At 42.9% G+C, this 23,006-nt stretch overlaps 1 protein-coding gene across 3 annotated transcripts in view; it reads right to left on the bottom strand.

Moving 5' to 3' along the window:
- The window catches only part of Actr3b (actin related protein 3B), a 95,517-nt gene that overhangs the window by 42,360 nt on the left and 30,151 nt on the right, over positions 1–23,006 (bottom strand). For 2 of the 3 annotated variants that reach the window (XM_034519097.1, XM_076913274.1), the window contains exon 2: positions 4,308–4,363. The exons of the other annotated variant lie outside the window; for it this stretch is intronic. In XM_034519097.1, coding sequence (XP_034374988.1) covers positions 4,308–4,363 — 56 coding nt within the window. The remainder of the gene's footprint in view (positions 1–4,307; positions 4,364–23,006) is intronic. 3 annotated transcript variants of the gene reach the window in all.

Here is a 23,006-nt window from a genome sequence, read left to right as displayed (position 1 = left end):
CAAAATTTAAAATTTCTAGATGACAAAAAAAAATCAGTTTAAAAGTGTCACAGTGCACCAGGAATGTAGCTCAGTGGTTAGTACACACAGACGCCACAAAAATAAACAAATAATCACAAGAATAGGAACAATAGCCGTAACAAACCAGTACATGGTGCTAAGTGTCCCCATGACACCCAAACTTACCAAAAATGCAATTTTAAAAATGAAAAAAAAAAGCATTGAACAGCTAATAAATAGTGCTTAGCTTTACCGATAATTAGAGAAATAAAATTCTAGAAGCCAGGTAACATTACATTCACTGAATTTGAGGCTGTCGCAGGGAAGACAGACCCTCACTGGAGTTGCTGGTGGGCAGAGGCCAACACTGGAGTCCTGAGAAATCAGACAGCTGCATGGCGGCCACACAACCAGAGCTGCTGAGATCCCAGCTCAGGAAGATGGGCGTGTGCATAGGAGATGTTCGCTACATTGTTTCACATAATAGAAAACCGGGAAATATTCATGCTGCTAAAATGTTAGCTGGATGTAATGACCTATGTCTGTAATCCCAGCACAGGGACGCCGAGGCAAGAGGGTTGTGAGTTTAAGATCTGGTCTGCAAAAGGAGACTAAGTGTTATACTCACACCATACTCAGCTTTACAACTGCACACATTAGCAGTGATAGATACTAAAGACAGCATTGAAGAGTTTGTTTTTTAAGATAATGCTGAAATGTTGTAGAAAATTGCTTTAAAAATTCACAGCACAGCGGACCTTTCTACACAGGATGTAAAGCTGAAACATAACACTAGAGACCTAGGCAGAAAATACCCACCGGAGGAAAGAACAGGAAGGAAGGGCTGAGATTCAGCCAGAAGGGTGTCGGTCACAGACAGCTGACATCTGAGAACCTCCCTTCAGGTACACTTATACCAACTGAAACGTTCCAAGGCCTGTGTCACACGCCCGCCAGCCAGCGCTGGCCGGCACTGCCTTATGTAGCACCTGACTGGAGGTGTTTACTCTGACATGAAGATGAAATGTTAGTGTGCTTCTGTAGGTGGGGTCCAGGGAACTTTACTATATTTTCTTTTGCATTTTATTAACCAAGCCATAATATTAAGGCTATATTTACTTTCATTTAATTAAAAAAAAAAAAAAACAAGCCAGGAGTGGGGGCACACACCTTTAATCTCAGCAGTCAGGGAAGCAGAGGCAGGTAAAGCTATGTGAGTTAGAGGCCAGCCTGGTCTACATGGAGAGTTCCAGCCAGGGCTATACAGTAAGATTAGTCTCAAGAAAGAACAGCAACAAATACTGCCTCAGGCCCCTCTGTGGGCAAGCCCTCATCCCAGAACTCACCTAGTCTGAGCTGCTGGCAACTCCCCCAGGATGCAGTGAGCACAGGGAACCCCCCCTCCACATTCCCTGTTCCTCTGCCCTCCTTACTGCTGTGCTCACCACACTCTCCTCAGCTCCCAACGTCTCCAACAACCTCAAAATAAAAATGGGAAGAAAAAAAAAAGAATAAACTTCCTCCAAACAATGAGGCCTAGTCTACACAAAATCTTCAACAGACCAACACAAGTGAGGCCTGGACAGATCTACTAACAGTCTGGACAGATGTACTTCCAGTATAGTTCCAGCAGCCAGGCCCTGAAAGAAGCCCCCGGGAGCTTATAAGCTCATAAGGGATTCCTGATGTGCAAAATGAGGTTCCCTAGAAAGACAATCCAGTCTTTATCACATGACTCTTCTCCAAACTTCAACCCCATCTCCTGCAGGGCTGCATGGAGCTCAGCTTCCACTTCTCCACACCCACATTTGGCCTTGGCCCCTGGGGATCACAGCCCTTACACACACTCCCTCACTCCTCTCTGCCCCTCTTCTTTCCCTCTCTCCTGCTCTATGGGACATGGGTCTGGTGAATGCCAGGCAAGCTCAGATCACCTGTCCTGAAGCCACTTCAGCACACACACCCTCAAACCGGTCTTGTAAATGAGACCTCTACACTTAAACAGAAAAGCTCTCAGCACAGAAACGAGCAGTGGGTGAGTGGTCCAGAGTGACTGAAGGCCTGCACCTGCCTCAACGCCCACATCTGCACTAACATCTTCAACTGTGTTTCTGGCAAGGCTCTCCCACGAGAACGCAGCTAACAGTATCTCCGTTTGGGGCTGGAGAGATGGCCCTATGGTTAAGAACACATACCACTCCTGCAGAGGACTTGAATTTGTCTCCTAGTTCCCATCCCAGGTGGCTCAGAACTGCCTATAAATCCAGGGACTTGATGTCCTCTTCTGGACTGTGCAGGGATCTTCACTCACGCACAAGTGCACACGCACAAGCACTCACGCACACACACCACATACACATATAAACTACAAAATAAAAAGATAAGGAGGAAAAGATGGCTCAGGACTTGAAAGCATGTCCCCTCTTTCAGAGAACCTGGGTTCAATTCCCAGTACCCACACAGTGGCTCAAAACCATGTGTAACTCCAATCCCAGAGGATCCAACGCCCTCTTCTGGCCGCTGCAGGCACTGCACACACATGGTGTACAGATATACATGCAGGCAAAACACCCATACACATAAAAACAAACAAGTAAAATTTTAAACAGCTAAATTTTTAACATTCCCATCCTCTGACTCCCCATTCTCTGCCATCTTTAGTCTTCTAGTTGTTGTCACTGCCGAGCTCCTCACAGCCCCAGTCTGAGTGCTCACCTGCCTTTTGACAGTGACTCCTGCTAATAATAGGTTTCAATTCCCTCTATGAATGAGGACAAGTTAAATGGTGCAGCTCACCGAACGCTGCTGAGTTTCAGATGGCAGCAAAGCAAAGGGAGCAGTCAGTCCGCCCTAGATGAAGCACTTAACAAGGTTAAAAAAATCTAATCTCTGCTTTGAAAAAAAAAAAAACGAGAAAGGCCAATTTGTCAACTCAGCATGGAATGACCACTCCTCCTGATGAAGTTCAGTGGCTGATCACTGTACAGATGTCAGAGGTCATGGAGGGGTCAAAGGTCATGGGCCTAACTAAGCCTCCACAGAAAGAAGGCCGGCTTCCATTATTGCTAAATTTGGAGACAGGATTTTTATGAAGATAGTGACTTTTCAAAGGTTACAAGGGCAGGGTCGTAATGAAATTTGAGTGGCAGCCTGATAGGAAGGGACACCAGTTCTCTCACAATCACACATGCTCACACAGAGCAAAGGTGACATGATAGCACAATGGGGAAGAAAACAGCCCCTCCATAAGTCTGGGAAAAGATGTGCCACCAGGTGTGCACTTGAACTTGGACTCTGGACTTGCAGAATCATGATATGATTCTGGTGACTAAGTCCCCTGGTCTGCTATTCTTTAGGCATCCTTATCAGACAACACTACACTTTATGAATAAAATGAGGACACAGCAGACCAATAACACCCATCACCAGGCATACCCCACATATGGCACCTGCACACCCCAGGGAAGCCAGGGCTGTCACTCTCCCTCAGGCACAGAACTGGAACTTGTGGCTCAGATCTCCTCAAGAAATCTGGAGTGGGCTGTCTAGTGATCGGATGCTCACACTAACCACAGAAAGGCTTTGGCCTTGACTTGAATACACTGTATCCAATCTCTCCTTCTGAGCTGGGGTCCTAGGGTCTCAGCAGCAACAAACAGGTTTACTCCCCTTTCCTTTGGGCAAAATGTCTCTGGGATTCAAACCAGAGAAGTCTATCTCTAAAGCCTGACTATCCCTCTGGAAAGATGCCTATGGGCAATAAAGAACAGTTAGGGGGAGCCCATGCCCAAGGCATGACACCTGAGTGCACCACCCTTGGCTGCTGTTAAACAAACAGAACATTCTGAATGGTACGGCAAGGGCAATCACAGGCCTCTCACAAACAAACAAACAAACAAGCAAGCAAACAAACAGTGTTTCAGCAGTAACTGGTGCCATGCCATAGATACTCAGCCAGGTGAAACTGTGCTTCCCTACAGTTACAGATCAGTCTTAAGGAACCAGAGTGACTGTTCCAGACACTTAGAAAACAATGAAAGGCCCCTTGAAGCCTCCCGAGGTGAAACTAGAAAGCCAACCAAAGAAAGAGTTGAAGGGATTGAGAACCTGTGTGCTGCTAATGAGGTCCAGGTGACAACCGCCTCCCATAGTGACACTCAGAGTTAGGCAGCCCTTTCAAGGAAGTGGGTGACAGTCTAAAAGAAGACACTAAAAACATTACAAAGACACCCTGATACACAGAACTGGGATGCTTTAAAACGCTGAGAAACACAAGCCTTTAGACCCCGAGGAAGAGCTTTACTTACATGACGGAATAATGAACTGTGGCTCAGTGTTGCCTGCGTAGCCAAGCTTGGTATACCTAAAAGCACAAAGTCATCAACACAGGTTTAGACGGCAATGCTCGAGACCACACCCCGCTCACTCACGTCTTTCACTGTAAGCACACCAAGCCTAGAATACTCCCTTGAGGTTAAAAAAAAGAGAGAGAGTGAAACAAACTGTGCTCGCTGAGAATCATCTGAAAGTAGCATAGCTTATAACATTGGCTTGTCGGTCCAGAACAGAAGTATGAATAATGCTCATGTCTGTGTCTCCGACCCCTGACTCTCACGGAGCTGTCACATTCTTCTGACCTTCACAAAGAAGACACGGTTGTCCCATTTTTGCAGACAGGAGAACTGGGGCACTGCAAAGCTAAGCTGCCCAGGCTAAAGAGCTGGTAAAGCGCAGAAAAGAACCCACACCCAAGTTGCAGTTAACTCCAGCTCGGGCTCTGTGAAAGGACTTACTTCCTCACTTCCTAAACTTTCGGATTGACTACGTAATTTTCTTAAAATGCCATGACATATGTCTAGACATAGCTCCTGCCATCTCCTGAGGATCATCTGACGAGAGCATCTCTTTCCCATCTCGATACAGGAGAAAGAAGCCCATTTTCTGTCAAGATACTCTGGTAGATTCCAAACGCCTTTACGAAAACAACTGCCAGAATACTAATTTCTGTTCCAAAAGCATTCAATAATCTCCTAAATATAAAAGGGGAGGAGGGTAAAAAACATCGCTCAGACCATCTGCTGGAAGGGTACACGGAAAAGCCGTCTCAGGAGCTTGAGGAGCCTGAGGACCCCATCTCAGCTGACCACCGCTGATCACAGCACCCAGTGCAGCCAGCTTTAGCTTTGCTTATAGTGGGTAAAAGGTTTCCTGGGACTACAAAGGAACAAGGAATTTGTTCTAATTTACAGATTATTTCAAGATGTTTGATATTTAATGCTTCCACTTGAAATTTCTAAATCTTAATTTTATGATTTTTTTTTTATTTAAAAACATATTTTACCATATGCTGGCTTCAGTATTTTCTAAAGCATATCAAGTAAAATACACAAGCTGGCTGCCTTTGTACCATACCTATTGTCCTATCTCCATGGGGTGTGAGTTCTTCAGACCACAGGAGAGGGCAAGGCCAGACCCTGAGATGCCTAGGTCCTATAGGACAAGGCCCATCTGAAGCCCCTACAAGTCTACACACTTCAGATCTGGGCGCAGGAATGAATAACAAAGTGAATCTCATAGTCTCCCATGTCAGGGATCACAGGCCCATAGTAGAGTAGGTTTCTAGGCACCCAAAGCATGGAGGCTTTAGGGAATAAAGGTAACACAGACTGAACTTGAGAATCCAAGACCTTTATAGGCTTAGCCTATAATCCCCACAGCAGGGAAGCTCAGGCAGGAAAACAGCAAGTTCAAGGACCCAGTGAGAGACAGCCACCCCGTCCCCAGCATGACCTGATACCATTATGGAGGCATGCTCTGATGAACTGAGTTACTGGCCCAAGGCTAAAAAGCTTAGTGAGCCAATAAGTAAGCCAGGTATCACTAAATCAGCAAGTCTAATTCTACGTGTTTTTTAACCAGCCAACTAATTCACTCACCACCTACTCCACAAAACATCCAGTGTGGCAGTCTCTCCCTGTGCCTGTGGATCCAGGTGAAAAGCTCTCGGCTACCTCTCCAGCACCATGTCAAACTGCATGCCACCATGCTTCCCTCCATGATGATAATGAACTGAAACTCTGAAACTGTAAGCCAGCCTCAATTAAATGGTGTCCTTCCTAAGAGTGGCTGTGGTCACGGTGTCTCTTTATAACAATGAAACCCTAAAATAGAACGTGGTATTGGGAGTGGGATATTGCTGTGATTGATAGGCCTGACCATGCTCATGTTGGGAGGAATGTAGACTTTGGGACTTTTTTGGAAAAGCAGTTGAACACTTTGAGTGGGGCTTAATTGGCCATGCAATTAGGAACGTGGAAGACAGTGGTGCTGAGGGTGGTTTGAGCTGTGGGGGCCTGGATCAAGAGGTTACAGAGAAGAAAATCACCACAGGGCCTAGAGATCATTCCTGTGATATTCTGGCAAAGAATGTGGCGGCTTTTTGTCCTTCTTCAAAAAGTCTGCCTGAGGTTAAATTGAAGGGTTGTGGACTCACTGTGCTGGCAGAACAAATGTCAAAACAGTCTAGTATTGATTCTGTCGCGTGATTATTAGTTTTGACTCTTAAGATATGCAATGAAAAAGAGCAAACTAAACAAGAACAATGCAAAGTGCGCAGCTCAAGGAGAGAGGGGCCACTGAGAAGCAGAATGAAGCTAAGTCCTGTGTTCAAGGAGATAAACAGATTAAAGGAAATTCTAATGTTAAGTAAAATAAAGGGTGCACTGTCCTCAGGGAAAGATCCCACCCAGCTAAGAGTTCAACTTGTGAAAAGAAATTAAAGAAAAGTTTAGGACCTGGTGTGGTGGTACACGCCTTTAATCCCAGCACTCCAGAAGCAGACGCAGTCAATTCTCTGAGTTTGAGGCCAGCCTGGTCTAGAGACTGAGTTTTAGGACAGCCAAGCTCGGGCAGTGAAGGAAACCATCAAAAACAGAACGCCAGTAAAGATGACACTTCAGCCACGTGGATCTGGCTTTAGAGTCAAAGTTACAAGAAAAGGGTTATAAGTCTCCCTCTATGGCTAAGGAAGTCTATTGTGACAGGCATGTGTCAGGGATATCACTGCATGGAGGCCTAGAGGACATTGTGTAAAACTGTGAAAATGAAGCCTGGGTTGCCTTGGAGACCCCAAGATGTTCGAGATGCCAGAGCCATGGGAGACCTGCTGAGGGACTGCTACCCAGGAGAAAGGAGTGTGTTGCAGTCAACAAAGCTGAAAGGAATTGAGATCTGAGGACTGCTTTGACATCAGACATGAGCTGCAGAGTTTGGAGTTTGTCCAGATAGTTTTCAGTTTTGCTTTGGGACAGTAATTCATCACTTTGCTCCTTTTTGGAATAATAATGTATACTCTGTGACATTATATGTCAGAAGTATGGGATCTGCTTTTTTATTTTGATTTTACAGAGAATTACAGGTAAGAGATTGCCTTAATTTCAAAAGAGACTCTAAAGTTTGAGAATCGTTATAGACTATGAGAATTTTTGAAGTTGGAATAAAATGCATTTTGCATTATGATATGTCTATAAGCCTATAGGGACCAGAGAGTGGAATGTAGTAGTCTGGATAAAAATGGCCCCATAGGCCCATATGGAGTAGCACTAGTAGAAGGTGTGGCCTTGTTGGAGTAGGTGTGGCTTTGTTAGAAGACGTGCATCACTGGGGTGGGCTTTGAGGTCTCAGATGCTAAAGATGTATCCAGTATGTCAATCACACCTACTGCCTGCAAATCCAGATGTAGAACTCTCAGGCACCTCTCCAGCACGTCTGCCTGCACGCTGCCATGCTTCCCACTATGGTGACAATGGGCTAAACCTCTGAAACTGTAAGCCAGCCCCAATTATATGCTTTCCATTATAAGAGTTCCCGCCATCACGATGTCTCTTCACAGTAATAAAACTCTAAGATACAAGGTGACTAGAGCTATGAGTCTCTCAAACTATGACTTTCTCTAACTAAGGAAGTCTAGAGACTTCTCTACTGAAGCCAAGACTGAGCCAAGAAAACTATAGCTTGTCTGGGAAAAATTAATACTACAAATCACACAAGAAACCAGAACCATCTAACAAATACATGTTAGAGAAGAGGAAACAAAAACATTTCTTAGAATTTATTTATGTTTATTAAACATGTACAAGTGTTTTGCCTGCATGTGTGTTTATGCACCATGGACATACAGGTCCTGCAGAGGTCAGAAAAGGGCATCAAATTCCATGGAACTAAAGTTACAGCCATATGGATGCTGGAAAGCAAACCGGAGACCTCTAGAAGAGTACTCTAAACCTCGGAGGCATCCCTACAAAAATAATTTATAAGTAGTTATTATATAATGTATTCTATAATTATATTACATTTTATAATTATTATATAATTATAATATTATTATAGTCTATCATAAAATTATAGAATATATTATGGATGTTATTATATATACTGTAATATATGTTATATGTATTATAGTATATATTATATATTATAGAATTATACAATACCTGAGAAAATTAAGTAACAAGCAAAAAGCAACAAGGAATTCAATAAAATGACAGCCACTAAATAGACAAAAATCCCCCAAAACAGCTGCTGAATGAAAAGATCTCACTCAGAATTCCTCAACCACAGAGCACCAGCCTTAATATGGAACTACATGTGTGAAGACCTCTCCATAGACACAAGTGGACACTGATGCATCCTAATACAGGAAGACTTGGCATCTTTAAAATAAACATCAAATGTCACTGAATCCATCTTGAAATGCATTACAAACAGTTCAAATGTGGTTAATATTGAAGGTGGGGGTAGGGTCTGCAGTAGTGGCAACCAGAAGCTGAAGAACTTTGCACTATCCAAATGTTCACTGTATAGAACCTATTATATATCCAATAAGTGTCCAGGAATTTGACATCAGAGCATTCTGCATGCAAACACACACACACACACACACACACACACAAAAAGGTTCACTGCAGTACTCTAACAACAGCAAGACAATACAAAACAGGGCACACTGGAATCATCACATCCATTCAATAAGACGGTAACCCGCAATCCAAAGGAGTGTTTGTTGTTACTGTCATAAACAGATACCTAATATAACTGACATAGCTTCAAATAGTACATGCTTGTGATGTGAGGCAGTTTCACAGCACCACGAAACTGAGGTCAAGGCTCAGAACCAGTCACATGACTGCAGGAAAATAGTCCGTCCGCTATACTCACTCCATCATCTGAAGCCACTATCACAACCTCAATCTTAGACTTACCATTTGGAACTATTTCCTAATTCAAAAAGCACGCACGACCTCCTATTAATATCATCTTTGCTACTGACAGTATTCATTATACACTTTCTTCCCTGACTTCGACACAGTTTCCAACAGAACTTAGTGTCTACAAACCAACTTTTGTGTACTCTTTACACACTGCTATTAACATCTGCTTGCGCTTAGACCCAGTCCTTCTTTAACTTTTCTAACTGATTTGAGATGGTTAGCCTGTGAGTTAAGGGCTTATAGCAAATTCATGGCTCTGAGTTTATTGTTAGGGTGTTTTCTGTATTTTATTCAGAAATAGTTGAGAGGAGTTAACAGACAACAGTCCAGATTGCCTTACATGGATAGTTGGTTTTCAAAATATCAGAAGTCCACAGAATTGACGTTACAAACACTTCTGTATTAATGTTCATTTTGATTAGAGACTTATCTGCTCCTGACAGCTTCCTGTCTTGGATTCTAAGAAGAAATTGAGCATCTTTAGAGTTACTTCAGTTGTGGTGAGACAGTCACTAGGCAAGAATTGCCTCTTGTCATCTACAGACAAATCACTATCCAGAAAAGGACACACTTGTGGAATAGTTGAGTGATTATATCTGCCAAGACAGAGTAATCAGCCCTTAATAATTCTGCATCACTAGGTCTGTCAGATGACCCTGGGCCAGAAGGCTGAAGATCAGATGTTCTACCATTTTGTAGTATAGGGACTGTCCAGGTGTTCAGTGGTCTCTATAAATTGGCTAAGTTTTAGAAGCTATGCTTTGTGCTTCCCATAATTTCAGTTAACTCAGTCATTCTGGATTTCTGATGGGGTTGAAGACTTATAGTCTCATAGCCAATCCTTGCTATTTACTTTGAGAGAAAAGATTTGAGAGGATGGTTTTCAGCTGACATTCATTCTAAAGCCAAGAAATAAGCCAGGTTGGAAACTAAGTCTTTTAGTTAGGAGGGATGACAGAGGTTCTGGTTAGTCAAGAAAATGATGGACTGGGTATTGGGTCTATCTTGTACCTTACTGACACAAATTGGTATAGTTATGCTCTAATTGTATTTTAAGAGAAAGTTTTATTTTAACAGGAAGGGTGATATGTAGGAGGAGCTAAGGTGGAAGGAGTAAAGAGAGGAAGAGGAGGAGTAAGGAGAGGAGGACTAGGTGACGGGGGGGGGGGGGCATAGAGTCAGATGTTCACGTGTCTCTGCCAGTCAAAGATAGTTGGTATATCTAGGTTGGGTATTGAGTTACACTTCTGATTGTATGGGCATCTTGTAATTGAGCATTACCAAACTTATAAAGCCTTTGATTAACATTAAAAAATTGTATAAAATCAAAAAGGAGAAGGGGGGATGGGATAGGGGTTTTCTAGGGAGGGGAAATGGGGAAAGGAGATGGCATCTGAAATGTAAATAAACTATCCAATACAAAAAAGAAAATAAAAAATCTGCTTGCATATATTAATTTCCTCAGTGTTGCTGTTCTTGAGTTATACAGTCATGAGTCACTTAGTAGAGATACATCCTAAGAATGCACTATCAGGGGACTTTGTCATGTGTGTGAATATCATGGACCACACTTATACAAACCCATCATAAAGGTAACTATCACGGCCCACACTGACATAGGAACCACCAGCATGCATGCAGTGCACAGAAACATACATTTTCTGAACTATAATTGCTTACACAGGCTAGGTGATCTTACCTACATCTTTTCCTTAAGGTACTTCAGTATGCTTCTACTTTGAAAGTCCCCCCACATACTGGAGTCTGTATCATATCTCTGGTATCGTATATGCTTTGAATCTCATAGAAAGAACTATGCTAACCTGGTTTTCCCAAACATGCTAGAAGCATGTACAACCATCAACTTTCACCGGATAAAACAGGTCATGCTTATAATCAACACTCAGGTGCAGCCTGGGCTTAACAATAAATTCCAGACCAGACTTAGTGAGTCCTTAACTTAGAAAAGAAGTGTGGATGAAGGAAGAAAGGAAGGAAGGAAGGAAGGAAGGAAGGAAGGAAGGAAGGAAGGAAGGAAGGAAGGAAGGAAGGAAGGGAAGAAACTAGTTTTTTTGTATTAAAAGCCCTTGGTTCTGTGTCTGAATACTTCCATTCAAAAGCCAGCAGGAATGGAAGAGACAGACATCACTCTCAGAATCATAAGCTCACAAGCTGACTTATCTATGCTCATTCAATACAACCTTCCATGCTCCTTGGCCTGAGAAAACCCACATGAAAACCAGAAAGGCAGAAGGGAGAAGGTAGGGATGGCACACTCCACAGCTTCAGGACGAAATGCCAATGTTACCCCTCTGCTTTCTGAAGAAGGTCTCCTCCAGGTTCAAAATCAAAATCAAAGGTATTCACTGAGGGGCTGGGTGTGGTGGCACATGCCTTTCGTACTGGCACTCAGATGGCAGAGGCAGGCAGAGCTTGAGAGATCCGGGCCAAACTGGTCTACACAGTGAGTTCCAAGCCAGCAAGGTCTACATAAGGAGACCATGTCTCAGAAAGGAAAACAGTATCCACCGAGGTCTGACTCCTACACCCGACTCTGCTTTGTACCCTAATCTTCCATCTCTTCTATAACTGCACTGTATCCTTATCTGCCCCATACATTTTAAATGCTCCTAGAACAGACTCTCCCTCTTCCTTGGAAATGCCACTATCTCTCCACAGCACATGGAGGCTTAATTCTGCTAAGTCAGGAGAATTAGCTGCCTGAACATACTTCTGTGTACTCAAAATTCCTCCTACAACCATGTGTCTTGAGCAGAAGGTGACAATGTAAGCTCAATTATTTTATGTTCCAAAGTGGAAATGTTACATCTTAAAACTGTTTCCCATCTTTATATGGTGCTCTGCAACTGTACCCTGAAGAAGGATCTTTTGAGTGAGAGCCTTGTAAAGTCCTGCCTCAGTCCCTAAATTTCAACTTGAGCTACTGTAACCTCCTCAGAAGATTTCTCATTAAACTGTTACCTGATCTTGATGGTATATTTTTTAATAACACCTAATGCTCACACTACACTAAAAATACACAGCCAGTTTTTAAGATGTTCCTTAGGTTACTTTTTTAAAAAAACTACAGTGTATGTTTATGGAGCAAAGAGTTCCATATGTTCAAATTTATTATTAATTTTACCTAAATTTATTTGCTTTGTTTTTTTTTTTTTTTTTTTAAGACAGGGTCTCACTATGTAGCCCTGGCTGTCCTGGAACTCACTACATAGACCAGGCTGACTTTAAACTCACAGAGATCTGAGTGCCTTTGCTCTCAAATGCTGGGATTAAAGGGGTGCACTACCAGACCTGGTTTAACCTTTTAATCTACTTAATGTGCCCCTACATGTAAATCGTGGCAATAGAAGACTAAGACAGAAGGGAGCAGCAGCAGAATCTGCAGAACAGACCCCTGTACCTGGTATATTTGCATTTATCTGCCCAAGTGCTTGTTCTTCCCCTCTATGATACTTGGTAAATGCAGCATAGTGAAGGACTGCTCATTTGTAGATTCTCAATATTGTAAGACAATAGCTTAATCTTTAAAACTGTATTTTAACCGTTTGAATGGTGAGGTAAACATAAGCTAACTTCATTCTTTTCTAAAATTCCCTAGAACCAAAGGAAGATGACTTTTTAAGTTTTTATAATGGGGTTGGAGAGATGGCTCAACAAGTAAGTACACTTGCTGCTCTTGCAGAGGGCCCAGGTTCGATTCTCAACTGTAGTGGTTTGAATGAAAATGGTCCCCATAGGCTTGTAAAGAGTGGCAGTATTAGGAGGTGTGGCCTTGGTGGAGAAGGTATGGCTTCATTGGAGGAAGTGTGTCACTAGGGGTGGGCCTTGGATTTTCAAATGCTCTTCCTGATTCCTGCCAGCTCTTTCTCCAGCACCATGTCTGTCTGCACGCTGCCATAGTTTCTGCCATGACAATAATGGATTAAATCTCTGAAACTGTAAGCCAGCTCCAATTAAATGTTTTCCTTGTTAAGAGTTGCCATGGTCATGGTATCTCTTCACAGCAATAGAAACCCAAGTTAAAACAACCACTTGTAACTCTAGTTCCAGAAGATCCTATACCTTCACCTCATGACCTCTGTGGACACCAAGAATGCATGTGGTACATACACACACACACACACACACACACACACACACACATGCACACACACACACACACACACACACAGGCACACAAAACACTTATACATAAAACAAAAGGAATATGTTTGTTTGTTTGTTTGTTTACTCTATGAAGCCACAATGAGGGAAGAACAATAGCAAAATCTTGCCTGGAAGAGCTGGTGATCAACTCTGGCTATTAAGAAGATGTGATGGTTTGTGTATAAAGGGTCCTCATAAGTGCATAGATTTGCACGCTTAGTCATTAGGGAGTGGCACTACTTGAGAAAGATTAGGCAGTGTGTGGCCTTGTTGGAAGAAGTGTGTCTTTGAGGTTTCAAAAGTTCAACTCTTAGCTCTTTCTCCAGCATCATGGCTTCCTGTGTGCTGCCATGCTCTCCACCATGATGATAATGGAATGAACCTCTGAACCTGTAAGCCAGCCCCAATTAAATGTTGTCCTTCTAAGAGTTACCTTGGTCATGGTGTCTGTTCACAGCAGTAAAACCCTAAGACAATGTCTGTGTACCACACATATGCCTGGAGCTTGTGGAGGCCAAAGGAGAGCATTAGAGGCCTGGAACTGGAGTTACAGCTCTTAGCTACCATGTGGGCACTAGAAATGAAACCTTGGTCCTGTAAGAAAGCAGCCAGTGCTCTTTACCTCTGACCCATCGTTCTCAACCTGTCTGTGTATTTCTGACCACCCTTTTGCTTCCTGAATGATTTGACTTACAAGTAACCAATACAAGCTTAATTGCAGCAGTAGTAGTAGGTAGTAGTAGTAGTATTTAGTATTCAGTAAGTAAACATGCTTGCTGTCCATCTGATGATGTAAATTTAATCCTCAGGACACACATAACAGAAGGAAAGAACAAGTTACTACAGGGGTGTCCTCTGACCTCCTCAGGTACTATGGTACCCTACACACCCCCCACATACACACACATAATAAATCAAATGTAACTAATTTCTATGTATGTGGATGTTCGTGTGCCTGTGTGAAGTTACGTGCACCATGTGTGTGCAGGTGCCCTCTGCCCTCAGAAACCAGAAGAAGACGAGGGCAGTTGTGAGCCACCTACACGGGTGCAGGGATCCAAACGTGATCCTCTGGAAGAACAGTAAGTGCTCAACCTATAAGCTGTATCTCTATGCCCCCAAATGTGATTAAATCTTAACAGAAGACTATTAACTAAATTGTTCAGCCAATGTCAGATGGTTTCTTCTTAGGGCAAGACTTAAGTCTTACCTTTACTTTAATCCTTATACAATTCATTGCCATCCCCTTTGTTTTTGATTTTGCTCAGTGGTACATGAGACTGCTGGAATTCAAAACAGAGACTCACACATACTACAGCAGGTGCCATACCACAGAGCTACATGTCTATACTCCAAAATGATCTGTTCTTGCTTCGTTATTTTTCTTTCTCCCAGTTTGCCAATTTCAAAGGTCTACACCCAAAGGCAGTGGCAAGTGTAGTAAGAGCCCTCTCAACTGACCAAAGTCATACAGTGTGAAGGAGGAAGCACATAGCATGTATCTCCTGTCCACACTTCCTGCCCAGGCTTAACCTACTTCTTGGCCTTTCGGGGACTGTTTCTGTCCTGTTACTTTTATGTTGATACGTTTCGAATGTTCTTCATTAGTGTGTATTATACATGAGCCTCATTATGACATTTGCATACTTGCACATAATGTGTTTAGATATTCATGGCCCTCATTACCCTCTCATCTCCCATCCAGTCTCACCAACCGCCTTCCTCTTCCCATCTGTTGATTCTGTCACTGTTTATTCGGTTTTTAAAGGTGGCATTTTCACACGTCAGCAGCTCCATTTGTAGAATCTTCATTGATTCACCTTCCATTGGCTGGGTTGGACCCACACGGAGGCTTTTCAGTGAGGCTTGTGAATGCTACAACTCTGAACTTTTGCACATCTGAGGGTGTCATCGTGCCGCACTTTAGTGACATTTCAATCAGATCACACTGTCACGCTGGCGCACTGCTCCACCACCTTCAGGCAAGTTACACCGCCCACAAGTTCAGACTAACCTGATTCTACCAGTTCCATTGTAGGTAAAGCATCTGCATGTAGCAAGCATGTCTCAGTTACCCCTTCTGCTGCTACCAGAACGTTATACTAACAAAAGCAACTTAAAGGATGTTTTACTTAGGGTCCCAGTTCAAAAATCCATCATGGCAGAGAAAGGGCAACAGCAGGAACACGAGGTGGCTGGTCAGGGTGCATCCCTGTAAGATAACAGAGACCGATTGCTGCTGGTGTGCAGCCCACTTTCTCCTTCTTGTGCAGTCTGTGGAACAGTGCTGACACAGCTAGTGTAAGACTCCCCACCTCAGTTAGCCCTATCTAAGATGCCCCCCTACAGACACACCCAGAGAACAATCTCTTCCCTCCTCAACGATTCTGTATCCAAGTTGATCATCAATGTAAAGCACACAAGGAAGGTTTCCGGCTTGTCTGTGTATGTAGCTCCTTCTTCGTCTTTCAGGATAATTCAACAGGATATGTCTCCATTTAAATGAGTGTTCAGTGAACTCGTAACCAGTTCATAGTGAGCCCATCTTTACATGCATCCACATGAATGTCTCAGCTCTGACTGTGATACAGCTCTTTAGCTCTGTGATGTGCATTATTAGATTTGGTCAATGTGCTGTTTGAGCTCACTGAGAAGCTGGCTCTGCGTGCAGACGATCCAAGCATGTTTGTCTAAAATGTGCACCAAGGCCTCTTGTCTGGGGATAGATGGGCCTCCCTAACTACACACAAGGAGAGAAGACAGTAAAACTGCCCAAGAATAAAAACATTTGTCCTCAGGAGCAGCTTAAAAGTAAGCCATTTCTGATGGGCATTACTACTGCTTATAAAAGGGCTGTCAGTGGGAAGGAGAAGCAGGAAGTTGAGCCCCAAGAAGGACGGCATGGAAAGTTCAGTGGGAACTCCCGCTGACTGCCTCAACCTCCCCAGTTGTTTTCTACTGCATGTTGATGATGTCATCTCTGTTACTGTTTGTTCTTCTACTTGGAATTGTCACACAAGGGGACGGTCTTTTCTGCCTTGGGTCTGAGTCAGCCACTCCAGCTGCCTGCATAGAGGGGTTTTTAGAGTCAATTTCGGTGAATGTTTGGAGCACCTGATTTGATCATGTTCTGCTATCTATCTATCCATCCATCTATCTGTCTGTCTATCATCTACCTATCACTTGCTATTTCTTTTACTTCAGCTTTCTATACACAATAAAAAGTATTGAGCTACAGTGGCTCATTCCTCAGACCACATGGAAGCTCTCAGAGCCTCCTTCTCAAAGCTTGTCCTCATGGAACTGAGACCTCAGAGGCAACAGTACAATTTCTTGATGTATCCAACACTATCTCCCGTTCTGAAATTCTTACGGTGGTAGTGAAGGCCCATTAAGGAAAAGCTATTTCCTTCTGGTCAAGAGAAGGAACCTCTAGCCTAGGTGAAGATCTGACATTCTAGCTGAGCCCAGGCCTCAGGAAGACAAGCTGACCTTAAGTCATGGTAAAGAAACAGGAGTAATATCCATCCTTTTATTGAGATAATGTAATTTTCCTTCCCAGATAGCTGCTCCTGGTGCAGGCACTTATGGGAATGCAGCCATGAAGTTGGCTTATGCCTGCCCACTTTCCTGAATTACTCAGAAAAGCCCGACTTCTCCTTTTCCTTCTTTTCTGTGTCTTTAGATGTTGGCCAGAATCTAATCGGGCTTCCTCTGAGCTGGGAGTACTGGTGCACGCCTTCAACCCCAGCCTTGGGAAGCAGAGGCTGGTAAATTTCTGTGAGTTCAAGGCCAGCCTGGCCTACACAGCAAGCTCCAGGTTAGTTAGAGCTACACAGTTAAGACTGTCCCAGAAAAAAAAAAAAAATCTGCTTTCTGGTACTGTGGGCTTTTCATTCTTTCTCTGATACCTTAGTCTTATCAGTATGGCCGCCTGTCCCCCATGTGGCTGACTTCCATGCTTGCTTAAGTCCAATGGTATGGCTTTTCTTTTCTTGTTCTCCATCTTTCTCTTCTAGGCAGATGGTGAGCTTGCCTCCCTGGGGTTTTTCTTTTAAGTGTGACTAAAACTGTCCTCAAACTCGGAGTTCAATCTTAAATTCATTCATTCATTCATTCATTCATTTTTGGGACAGGTTCTGTCTACGTAGCTCTGGCTATCCTGAAGCCCACTATGTAGACCAGTGTAGATCTTGAACTCAAAGAGATCTGCCTGCCTCTACCTCCTGCGTACTGGGATTAAAAGCATGCAACACTCTATCTGGCTTTCAAAATTCTTTTACTAATGATACCAGAAAGGGGCTGCAATCTCCTCAGTAATAATATGACTTTTAAAATTATTTATTTAGGGGTGGTGTGTGTGTGTGTGTGTGTGTGTGTGTGTGTGTGTGTACACGTGCGCATTTACAATTGGCTGTGCTTCCCAGGGTGCATATGTGCAGTAATTTTCTCCAGGATAAAACCTTCTATCTTAGAGGACAGCTCCTTAAGACACTGAACGTCCTAAAGAGAGAGGAAACATTTTATCCTGCCAGGAAGGTTGATACACTAAGGAAGTAACAACTCAAACGTTTCTGAAAGTCCCTGACACTGAGCAGATTCACGAAGCCTCTCCTTCTCCAACCTTCCATAAGCTGTAAGGACTACCCAAGATGCTTGGAAGAGGCAGAGACCAACGGAACTGCCTAGAAAAAACATTAATCACCCTGCTGCACTGCTGGCAGGCTATCATGGGTGCCAAGTTTCCAGTTTTCACAAGTTGTCACTCAGGCTCAGTGGGCTCTGGTGATGCAGGTGTCTTTGAGTCACTTATGCTACAGTACATAACCCTTCACCCATATTCCTGTACGTCACCCCAATAAAACCCACTGGTTCACCGAGTTAGATCTCAATGGTATGTTGGGGGTTGGTTCTAATGCTTTGAATTAATCTGGCCCCAAAAATCAGGAATCTGCGTATCCAAATGCTGAAGGTGCTTGTCCCCATTTGGTTTTTGATCAATCAATAAAGAGCCAACAGCCAATGGCTGGGCAGGAACCAGAAGAGAGGAAGGAAAGATGGCCATGACAGGAAAAAAGAAAGACCTAAAAGCCTGCCAATATGTGAGAATCAGGGAAAACAGTCACACAGGCCACCTTTCCAATTGTGTTTGGAGTAGCAGAGATGAAATATAGATGTTAAGAGATGTTAACTCACAAGTACTGGAGGGGAGTGTTTGCTAGCAGCAAGAAGGATTAGAACTACCCAACCTTTGAGCTAGTCAAGGCACTTAAAATTAACAGGTGTGTGTGTGTGTGTGTGTGTGTGTGTGTGTGTGTGTCCTTCATTCAAATTCAGAGGGCTCTGGCAGGTGGCTGGGAGTGTAACCCACAGGAAGCACAAAGCAGGTTAGCTAATTTGCCAGTACAATGGTACTTTGATCTGTTATCAGTTCCTATTTAGGGTGAGTGTTCACATCTTCCCAAGAATAGTGTCATGCAACAGGACAACAGGACATCAAGAAACAGCTGGAGGGACCCAGACCCTTCCTCCAACCATGCTGATCCCAGAGGCTGAACTGAAGTCATCAGGTTTGGCTACAAATGCCTTTACCTACTGAGCCATTTCAGTGGTCCATGAAATCCCCTTCATCCCTTCTTATAGACATCGTTTACATCTTCCTTTATGTTCATTTCACTCTTGTTTCTTTGATCTTTCACTTTTTTGCACCTATGCTGTCTAAACTTTTTAAGGATGGTTCTCTCTAAAATTATTCTGATTTCCAAAGCATTCTTTCTTCCAAAGAATATCTACCGTTTTGTTTGTAGGAACACCCACCGTCTTGTGTGAGTACAACGCACACTTGTGTATGTGTGCACATGACTTATTTTTATGTGCAGATCTCATGTTGGGCCCTTTCCACTTAATATTCAGTCCTGAATGAGAACATCTTGGGCCTCCCACCTGTCTAACAAACCCACTGTCCTCCTTACTTACAGAGGTGTGAGATGAATGTCCCGCAACCTCTGAGCCATCCTTTAGAGAAAGAAGGTAAGAATTCACTGGAACCACAGGTATGTTATATTTCTCTGTAACTCTTCTATGACCTTTGTCCTGAACACATCAGAGTCCAATGTTCATGGTAGTAGGTAAAGAGTCTAAGGGGCACAGCTATCCAGACATCAGCTATCCCTGCTCAGGAAGAAGCAGGTCTTCCTCACAGGCTGCCTAGACTCGAGGAGCATAGGGTCCGTCGAGGGTTTGGGGGAAGCGATCCTGCCTTCAGCCCAGCATGCTCTGCCACATGGCACTGTGGAAATGAACTTGTCTGGTAAGGCAATGGCATCTTCATGATTCGCATCCCCGCTATCCACTGGGGTCTCCAGAGACTTGTCACATGCTGAGACACATGGGGCCAGCCACTCAGAGGCAGGGGAAATGTCACATCTTGGCACCCTCCCTCATGTGGGTCCACATTTACTGTGAACGTCATGAAATACTTATGAATTTCACATGGGTTTGTCTCTATTTTTTACTTGTTTTGTCCATTTTGGGAAGTTCCAAGGACAGTCATATGAATGTATATCTATAACACCATATGGACAACAGAGTATTTAAAACCTTTGGTCTAGGAAGGCTTTGTGATATGTGCTTTTAAAAAAAAACAAAACTATTAGTAACTCAGACAACTTTCATAATGAAGTTTTTAAGGAGGGGAAGGGGGACATGAGTCGCCACATCCTGACAACAAAGGTCCAAAACTACCCAAAAGTACACAGTTTAATTTTACTTTAACTGTGAGTGTGTGTGTGTGTGTGTGTGTGTGAGAGAGAGAGAGAGAGAGAGAGAGAGAGAGAGAGAGAGAGAGAGAGAGAGAGTCGGAGAGAATGTGCATGTGAGTGCAGAGCCAGCAGAGGCCAGATGCTGGAGCTAGAGTTACAGGCAGCTGAGAGTCAGCCACCTCATGTGGGCGCTGTGAACACAGCTCTGGTCTTTCGGAGAAATAAGTGCTCCTAACACTGAGGCATCTCTCTAAGCCCCCACAATTCTCCTAAAATGGAGGCATCTCTCCAGCCCCAAAAGACACATTTACAAAATATAACGCATTTCTTCAACGTTGTTGATGGCTATGTAGTTACTAATTAGACGTAAAAGGATTTTTTTCCCTCCAAATCAAATGTTAGGAAGAGAGAGAAGAGATACTAAGCCTTTCCATCACTGCTCACTGCTGAGAAGTCCCTAGAGACACAATGACACTGCAATCTGAGCCAAGCATGGTACAGACACTGCCTCCCCAGCACTAGGAAAAAGGGTAGAAGAATCACAAGTTTGCGGTCTTTCTGGACTACATAGTGAGCACAAGGCCCTGTCTCAAAACAAAACTTTAAAAATAATTGAGAATATCCCTCAATGGTGTGGTGCTTATCAGTACACATGAGCCCTTTAAATTAATCCCCAGTACCAGGAGAAAAAGAAAATCCCAAATTTCCTCTAAAAATAAACAAATCAAATAAACTGAGCATAAGTCAAAAATATTATATGTGTGTATAATTATACATATATATTTTTATATATATACATATATATATACATATATACATATATACACATACATATATATACATACATATATACATATGGTGAAACAGAGGCCAAATATATTGATCATATCAACAAATACAAATGTGTTTAACTTGCCTGCCAATGAATGTAAATGAGCTTAAGTGATTCATTATATAAAATGTTTTCATGCTGGTTAACATAGCAAAATTTAACAGTACAGTTGTATATAAAGGACAGAACCGAAACAAATCAGAAATAGTAACAAAAGAATGGGCAAAAATGTGTGTAGCAGGCAGACAAGATGAGAAGCAAGCAGGAGCCATACATACGTCTTCCTAAGCAGTGAAGCAGAATCCGGGTAGGAAATCGTGGGGAGGTCAAAGACACTTCAGGAAAACACAAGTGATTTGTTAGGACCCAATAAGAGAGCAGCAACTTCCATGTAGCAGAAGCTACAGGAGCCACAAGAAGGAAAAAGAAACACAGTATCACTGGGATACCTTGCCACATGATCTTCCGAAAGCCCATTCAGCCGGGCAAAAACAAGAGGGCTGGGCTATCTGGAGAACATCCTGAATAAGGCAGCTGACGCAGGAACATGCTGAACCTGAGCACACAGAGGTAATTCTCGTGTTTCAGAAACATTCGCAAACAATCCTGGAGCAACCATGAATTCCCAAGAACAGAAACAACACGAACAGCACTCTTTAGACAAATGAAATCAAAACATGCTTAAAACCAAAATCAAAGGGATGGGCGGTGGTGGCGCACACCTTTAATCCCAGCACTTGGGAGGCAGAGGCAGGTGGATTTCTGAGTTCGAGGCCAGCCTGGTCTACAGAGTGAGTTCCAGGACAGCCAGGGCTAACAGAGAATCCCTGTCTCGAAAAACCAAAAAAAAAAAAAAAAAAAAAAAAAAAAAAAAAAAAAAAAAAAAAAAAAAATTAAAGAACAAAATGGCTTCCTACAAGAAGTTCTTACTCACACAATAGTATGCGAATATTGCGTCAAGTGGGAAAGTTAAAACCAAAGTCAAAGTTTCTTGAAAGCGATAACCCAAAATATCCAAACCTTAGAATTCAGATGGCTAAACACACACCTAAGATCCACCTCTGCCAAAGCTGTGTCTACTAAACAGCCTTTCAATATAAAGAAACACTAATTTAACAACACACTCAAACACAACGAAACAAAGAAAAGCAACAGGGCCAGGTATGCTGTGCACGCCTGTAGGGTTCCAGCACTGAAGTCTGAAGCAGTAGATTCACAGGTTCAAGGCCAGCCCTGACTTGAACACAAACCCTGTCTCAAATGAGACAGGAAACAGCAAGGAATTAAGAACAATAAATACAGAGAAGAGTTTCAAAATAAAGACAGAAAGATAACAGAATAAACTCCAAAGTTTGTCTTTTAAAGAGAGAGCCAGAAAAGTTTAAAGAGCTGATAGTAATCCTAATGACTAGTTACCAATAAAAGGATGAAAATTGAAAGCCCAAAGATAAGTAACAAAGACAAAAAAAAATCAGATTTTTAAAATTTAGGAAGCTATTACATACATACAGTAGAAAAATCTAAATGAGATGGACTTTTTTTAAACAAATGAAACATACCAAAACTGGCTCTACTGGAAAAAAAAAATAATTAGCTAGACTTCAAGAAATGGAGGAGTAGACGACCTCTTTAAGCACCAAGCCCAGAGAGTCAGTGCAGAATCATACCAAGACTTCCTTCCACTCAGGTGGTTCCAGCACTACAGAACACACAGAAAGAGCAAGAACAGCCCAGTGTGTTTTAGGAAGACAATGTAACACTGATTGTCAACCCTAACAGATGGCACTCGTGTGGATGAACACATACACGCACATATATGCACAGACACACAACCTGCAACATCAACTACATTGAGACTTCTGTTAGAATCTAAGTAAAATATTAACTAACTACCCACTCTACCTTACCAAGTTTCCTGACATGGTCCACTGTCCCACAGGTTCTCCTTTCCTTTTTATAAAGGAGAGGTGTCACTGG

The sequence above is a fragment of the Arvicanthis niloticus genome, chromosome 15 (genome assembly GCF_011762505.2).
Source record: "Arvicanthis niloticus isolate mArvNil1 chromosome 15, mArvNil1.pat.X, whole genome shotgun sequence".
In the NCBI taxonomy this organism is placed as follows: Eukaryota; Metazoa; Chordata; class Mammalia; order Rodentia; family Muridae; genus Arvicanthis; species Arvicanthis niloticus.
This window is presented reverse-complemented; position numbering and strand designations above follow the sequence as displayed.